Raw genomic sequence first — 7,698 nt, 5'->3', positions numbered from 1 at the left:
GGCCCATGGCTGGCATTGCTTTGATGAAGAGATTCTGTGGTTTTCAGAATTGGAGCACAACTAATAAAGTGCCAAAAAAGCCAAGGACAATCTTCCAATTGACCCAGTAGTCGTATTCCTGGAGCATCAGCGTCTATTAATACACTTTACGTTTATATGCAAACTGGAATTGGGTTCTAGGCTCAGATTCATAGGCTTTCCTCCTGAAAACACACAGAACTTTGACTAGGAGAAGGTATCCAGGAACATTCTCCCCCGGGTGGCCCTGTCCTAGGCACAGCTTCCAAATAGCATCCCATTACTGTGACACCAAAATGCACGCACTTTTCCCAAAGGCCTCTGGGGTGCTTTGTACACCCTCCTCTCCTGGGAACCATTATCCTCTAATTGTTATCTTCTAGATGGTAAGCCCTTTTGAAATCCAATTATATTTGTTTTTCTTTTTAATCAGAGTACAGCTTTGGATGTAATCCCAAGAATTAACAGAGATTGTCTCTGAGAAGGAAATTGAAGAAAGGAAAGGAAAATCACTTGTCAGTATCTGCCCTTTTATCCTACTTCAGGTTTTTTTAAAATTTTTTAAAACTACTTTTTGAACTCATAGTTGGGTCATAGTCAATTTCCATAATCTCATTATCAAAAAGATTCCCACAGCTTACACATTACATTAAAAATAATGTATTGCTATGGACGGAAGGGTGTGATTTCTGAGATTTGCTCACATTACCTGGGGGAGCAAGTCCGTGGGAGTAGAGATGAACTGCTGGAGCTGGTGCTCTTACCCTGCTTCCCTTTGGGATCTGTTTGAAAACCTCAATAGTAACCATTTCTTTTTAATTATTTTTAATTTTTTTTCCTTAACAGAGGAACTGGGGATTTATCCCAGGACCTTGTGCATGCCAAGCACCTATCTACCACTGATCTGTATCTCCCCACTCAGATGGCTTACCCACCATTCCCTTCCCTGCTCTGCTTCCCCGCAGAGCTGATCACACCACATAATTTACACATCACGTCTACTGCTCATCATGGCCCATGTGCTTTACAGTCTGATTTAATGCTTCTTCAATAATAAAAGTGTTTCATTCTTTTCTGCATTTATGGAAAGGATATTCAGGGTTCACAGGAGATTTTTCTTTTAATGGTTTCCCCAACAGTATATAATTTGCTTACTCTGCCTCCTGTTCACCATGTCTCTCCCCCTAGAAGGTAAGTTCCATGTGGGCCGGAATCCATGTCTGGTTTTACTTGTTGATACTCAAAATTATATGAGTAGGTCGCATTTCATTTTTATTGGATAGAGTTAGTATAGAGGTTAAAAGCAGGATTCTAGAGACAGCCAGGCTAGGTTCAAATCCCAGTGCTGTCACCTTGGACAGGTCACTTGGCCTCAAGTTTTCTCACATGTGAAATGACGACATAGCAATTCCTACCTCAGGGACTTGCTACCCTGACTAGTAATAAAACTCTCCGTGAGGCCAGCTGGGGTCATTACTGGTTGGAGCACTCATTTAGGAAGTCAGATGAAATACATTTGGTTCCTACTGAAGCATGTTTTCTCCTATGCAATGATCTCAGGGACAGTGATGCCCGGCGCTTAAAGGTGACGGGAACTTTTACAGGAGGTAACAGATATGAGGCTTATGCAGGAAGCCTGACCAAAATAACTGCAGTTGTTCAGCACCAAATGCCTTACAGCAGGTTAGGGACACTCCAAGGGGCCACTGGTCCCAAAGACTAGTGACAGATTCTGGATCTCAGCGCCTCTGCCCCCTCCCTCCTCTGCCGCATCTGATTCCTACCGTAGTTACCCAGGGGTCAGAACATACCCTGAAAAGGGGGTGACTAGAGAGTATGGGAGGGCAGGACGGGGAGGGGCTGGCTTGTAAGATTGGGCAAGGCAGAGGGCGGAGGCAGCAGGGTAGTAAGAAGGGAGGGGCAGGCAGAGACTGACTGGTAATAGGGAGTATTGGGAGGGAGGGTGGGGGCTGGTGCTGGGTATTAAGAAGGGAGGGCCTGGCCAATTAAAAGGGCAGTGGAGATGGGGGCCCCTGAGTCAAAGTGAGAGCCCCCTGGCGAGGAGCACTGGAGGAGATGCAGGGTAAGACTGGCGGTTGGTGAGGCCACGGAGGAGGTTGGCTGCTGGGTTTGGTGGTGCACATGGCGGAAGGGGGGACTGACATGGACTGCTGGCAAGGTCCAGCTGGTAGTGGTGAAGTTGGGAAGCCAGCTGACCGAACTTAGGGGTTGACAGAGTTGAGATGTGGGTGGTAGGGGTGGGGCTGGCGGAGGCTGCAGGTCCCTGATGTTGATACTGGCTCTCCAGCAGTCAGAGTCAGGCCTGGAGAGGAGACCATGGACGCCTCGGCCTCCAGGGTCCCCCCGCTGGAGACGGAACCGGAGGAAGTGCTGGGCCTGAGCCAACTGCCCCCGGAGCTGCTCCTGGCGGTGCTGAGCCTCCTGCCCCCGCGCACGCTGCTCGGCCGCTGCCGCCAGGTGTGCCGGCGCTGGCGCGCCCTGGTGGACGCCCCGGGCCTGTGGCTGAAGATCCTGGCCCGGGACCACCGCGCCCTGTGGCCGGTCGTCCGCAGCTGCCTGCCGCGCGCCGACGCCGCCAGTGCCTGCCTCCTGGGCCGCTTCTGCGCGCGCGGACCCATAGGACGCAACCTGCTGTGCAAACGTGAGAGAGAAGGTGGGGAGCCCAGGAAAGAGGATCGTCCTCAAGGGAGCGGGTCGGAGGGGCTGGAGGGGCGGGACCACACGGGAAACCACTGGACTTCTCCCTGGGACCGCGGACAGCTGGAGGACGAGTAACCGAGACATAAATATTTTTGTTTAACAGGAAGCCTCTGGAAATCAATGGTGGTGCAGGATTTGGACGACCTGGATATGGAGGAAAGCTGGGAGGTTATGCCTAGGGCCCCTTTGCGGATCTGCTTCCGGTCTCCCTACAGGTTAATACCTTTTATCCCCCAAGGGCCAGCGGGTTGGTTGTGAGTCTTTGCCTAGTCTCATTCACCTTTCGCCCTCTTTTGTAGGTGGTATCATAAGAAGAAGCAAGTGTTGGACCTGGAGGAGGAGGGTTTCTGGCCCGAACTCCTGGATAGTGGCAAGATTGAGATTTGTTTCTCTGACTGGTGAGTGTGATGATAAAAATAGCCCTGGGCTGAGCTCTGCTCTTTTACAGGTGACTCCTCCATCCAGGCCTCCTAACACAATCCCTTAGGATAAAGCAGGTCAGGGAATGACTTAACCACCATCAGAGCTTTAGGAATTAGCAGAGTGCCCTCTCTGAACCCCTCTCCTATCCCCCAGAGGGAACTGAATTGGAAGATATCAGGCAGGGTCCAATACAGAGGACGTGGGCTCAACTCAGACTTGTCTATGGATGAGATGATTCTTGCTTTCGGACGAGGCAAGATAGGATCGTTGGGTAAGAGTTCAGATTCTGGAGCCAGACCCTCAGGTTCGCACCCTGGCTTTGCTGCTTTGTGGGGCAAGTCAATGTGCCTCAGTTTCCCTATCTTCATAAGACAAAGTTATATGTCAAGCACACAGCCAGTGCTTTGAAGTGTGAGCTGCTTAGGAACTCCTATGATCCGTGGGTGGCTGTTCCCTATTGTGAGACCATCTATGTGGGTGTGGCCAGCAGCCACCAAATCACATTGGCAGGCCATCCAATATGACCCAAGGACCCCAGGCAAACAAAGATACTCCTGTCAGCATAATATTCAAAGAGTCCAGAGATTACCTCCCCAAAGCAGAGGGCAAAGACCATACCTTTGGACAAGCCTATGGGGGAGGTAACTTGAAGAGCACTGCTAGTTCATCAGTGCAGGTGAGCCAAGCCCCCAAGTGACAGAGATGGTGCTAGTCCCTGGGACCACATTTTGGATTTGCACACATGGGAAGTCCAGCCAGGTGGAGGAGGCAGGCCCAGCCAAAGAGATGGGTGGCAAGTCCAGCCTTCAAGTTCTCCCTTTTCCCACAGGTGGACAGACCAACAAGACATTAACTCTATATATCGGCTAACTATCCAACTTCTAGATGCCAACCAGGCCATTCTGGATCAATTTTCTACTACGCTTTTCCCCATCCGGAACAGGAGACACACTTCCTTCCTTGAGGTGAGTCTCTGATGGGGTGAGGGGAAAGGAATGTGGGGCTTATGATGATCAATTTATTTCTCCATAAAAAATTTGCCCTAAAGTTTAGTGGCTTCATACCAACAGCTGTGATTCTATCACCGCTCCTGGTTTCTGAGTGGGGCTCTGCTGGGAGCTTCTGGCTCCAACTCTCACGCAGTTGCATTTAGACACTGGCTGGAGCTGGGGGCAGGGTGGGGTGCAGTGTGCACACAGCAGCTGGTGGTTGGCCAGCATCTCCTGGTTTAGTCTCAGAGCTTGGCCGTGGGACCTCTGTCCGTGGCCTAGTTTGGGCTTCCTCACAGCATGGTGGCTTCAGGCCAGTCAGACTGCTTCCTGGGGGCTCAGGGCTCCCCCATGAGGGTTCTGGAGAAACCAGCAGAAGCTGCATTGCCTTTCTGACCCAGCCTTGGAGGTCACTAGGTGAAAGTTACTCAGCATCATGTCTATCACACTGTTGGTTACAAGCAAACCCGCCCAGATTCAAGGGGAGTGGGGATTAGACACCAACCCTGGATGAGGAGTGGTCTGATTCTAGAAGTACAGGGGGCACTGGAGGAGCTGTCGCAGCCGTCTGTGGGAAATTCCACCTGCCAGAAGGCCCCAACCTCAGCTTTTGAGGGCAAGGCCATGGCACAATGGGACTTACCTCTTTCTCTGCCTACAGGTCAGCCATGTGTTCTCCAACCTCAAGACAGGTGTCCGCTTTGTGTCTCTTGAACACTGGGTCCGTGAAATGGAGTTCTGTTCCAAACATTATGGAATCTATCTGCCCAACTCCAGTGTGATCGTGCAGGTCGTTCTGTCCTAGTCAAAGGACTGTCCTTGCAAAACCACCTGACTGCCTTCCAGGAGCTGCGACCATTGGCTGGCACATCTCGTTCATTAATCAAGGGCTTGTAGCTCCCTGGCATCTTGTCTCCTGAGTCCATTCAAGGGTCTTATTGGGCCCTGTCTTCAGGTTCTGGAAGCTACTAGAAGGGTTCCTCCATCAGATTTAACTGCTGCTGTTTCTCTAAGGCAGCCCCTTGTTCTAGAGTGGAGACCCCCGGGTGAGCACAGGGAAATTCTGGAACTGGAGAGGACTCCTCACCCTCCCTCCAAGGCCCTTCTGTTTCAGCCCCAGTCCCCTCTGCCCTTGTCTCCCCTGTTTCTGCTCAAGAGGCTTTATCGCTGCCTCCCGGGAAGCCTCCTCCTCCTCCTCTCTGACTGGAACCTCGTCCCTATGGCTGAGAGAATTCCCTCCTCCTCAGGTGGTGGACTTAACCTCCTGAGGTTTCAAGACTGGGACCAGGACTCACAGCTGAAAGTCACCTACCTCAAAACAAGTTTGAAGTTTGACGTTTCTGCCTACTCTGTGAAAAATGAAGTGGTCCCCTGAGCCCAACTCTACCCCAAATTATATGGTGTATAAAATTCTTTTGTTATTTTTAAATCCTTTTGAAATACTGGCAGCACTATATCTGCCAACCATAGATAATAAATGTATTATTTTGACAAGTGTCTCAGATCTTTTTAATAGAAATACAATGTTGCTGTCTTTCTCTGACTATGGGTTCAGAGTGAAGAGTTGTTCCAAATGAGGAGGGAAAACTCGACAAAAGAAAACACCAAGATGTTCCATCAAGGTGGAAAGAGTGGAAGAGTTAGAACCCTATTTCCTAAACCCTAAGGGAAGCACCCCAGCAAAGGTTATCAATCAGGGTTAAAAGCATTAGGCAGGTGGCAGGTGTGGGTATAGTGTCACAGCGACACTACATTGTGACTTTCTAATCCTGAAGGTGAGAGAGAACCAGGCACTGACAGGATTAGGCTGTCCCCACCCCAGCCCAGGGGCCATGACCTCACTGCTGCTGGATCCCTAAGAAGTTCCAGGTCTCCTGATGTGATGCAAATAATGTGAGGTCCCCACCCTGAACTTCACCCCTTACCATGCAGATGCACCCCAAGGGGGAGATTCTCTGCCAGGATCATCCAAAAGGGACTGTGACAATTGAAACAGACCTAAGAGTCAGGACCACATGTGGTGTGAGTCTTCTAGGAGTAAATACTGGTTTGGTTGGACAATTCAGCTCTGGATGACATTTTTAAAAATAGTTTGCTTTCTTTTTTATTGACATATAGTCCATTTACAATGTTGCGTCAATTCTGGAGGATATTTTGGGATCAACTGGAGGAATCTGAAACATAGGAGAGGCATTTCCAGGAAGAGAAAGGTGGAGACCATGCCTGAAAGAAAAGCCACCACATAATTTTGAGATAACCCTTATGTGTCCTATTGTACATAATATGCATATATGTAGGTATGTGTGTATTACATATAGCAAATTAAATTGAACTGACATACTTATATATATTTGTATGTATCCTTGTATTTGTATTCTGGATTACTTTCTGGAGATATATATTCAGTAGAAAAAGAATATGAGTTAAACAGTTACAAAGTTATCCCAATGGTAATTGGTGGATAGCGGTAATTTTGTACCTACTGATTTTGCGTGGGTACTTAACAGATTAACATCAGGGGAAGGGGGATGAAAGGTGCACAGAAACTCTGTACTACCTTTGCAAGTCTTCTGTAAGTCTAATTTTATTTCAAAAGAAAAAGCTAAAATAGTGTTAAATTTTAATGTTTTAATTGAAATATAGTTGATTTACCATGTTGTATTAGTTTCTGGTGTACAGCACAGTGATTCAGTTATACAAATATACATTCTTTTTCATTACAGGTTACTACAAGCTATTGAATATAGTTTCCTGTGCTATACAGCAGGACCTGGTTGTTTATCTATTCTGTACATAGTAGTTTGAATCTTTCAATCCCAAACTTCCAATTTATCCTTACCCTACTTTGTCTCTTGGTAACCATAAGTTTGTTTTCTATGTCTGTGAGTCTCTGTTCTGTAAATAAGTTCATTTCTATCTTTTTGTTTTGTTTTGTTTTAGATTCCACATAAAAGTGACATCACATAGTATTTGACTTTCTCTGACTTACATCACTTAGTACGATAATCTCTAGTCCATCCATGTTGCTGCAAATGACATTATTTCATTCATTTTTATGGCTGAGTAGTATATATATATATATATATATATATATATATATATATATATATACATGCCACAACTTCTTTATCCAGTCATCTGTCGATGGACATCTAGGTTGTTTCCACGTCTTGGCTATTGTCAATAGCGCTGCTATTAACATTGGGGTGCATGTATCTTTTCGAATTAGAGTTTTCTCCAAATATATGTCAACAGTGGGATTGCTGGATCATGTGGTAAGTCTATTTTTCATTTCTTAAGGAGCCTCCGTACTGTTCTCCATAGTGGATACACTACTTTACATTCCCACCAAGAGTGTAAGAGGGTTCTCTTTTCTCCACACCCTCTTCAGCATTTATTATTTGTGGACTTTTTGATGATGGCCACTCGGCCTGGTTTGAGGTGATACCTCATTGTAGTTACGATTTGCATTTCTCCAATAATTAGTGCTGTTGAGCATCTCTTCCTGTGCCTGTTGTCCATCTGTATGTCTTCTTTGGAGAAAGAT

At 47.3% G+C, this 7,698-nt stretch overlaps 1 protein-coding gene across 1 annotated transcript; it reads left to right on the top strand.

The window, feature by feature from the left end:
• The first annotated feature begins 2,355 nt into the window (after positions 1-2,355).
• On the top strand, positions 2,356-4,956 carry LOC116154968 (F-box only protein 27). The gene is made up of 4 exons (XM_064490005.1): positions 2,356-2,810; positions 3,039-3,137; positions 3,992-4,127; positions 4,759-4,956. Exons 1-4 carry the CDS (start codon positions 2,356-2,358, stop codon positions 4,954-4,956), a joined length of 888 nt encoding a protein of 295 aa, XP_064346075.1.
• Positions 4,957-7,698: the final 2,742 nt, after the last annotated feature.

Source organism: Camelus dromedarius, chromosome 9, assembly GCF_036321535.1.
Source record: "Camelus dromedarius isolate mCamDro1 chromosome 9, mCamDro1.pat, whole genome shotgun sequence".
Taxonomy (NCBI): Eukaryota; Metazoa; Chordata; class Mammalia; order Artiodactyla; family Camelidae; genus Camelus; species Camelus dromedarius.
The sequence above is the reverse complement of the archived record's forward strand: the minus strand, read 5'-3'. Positions and strand labels throughout refer to the sequence as shown.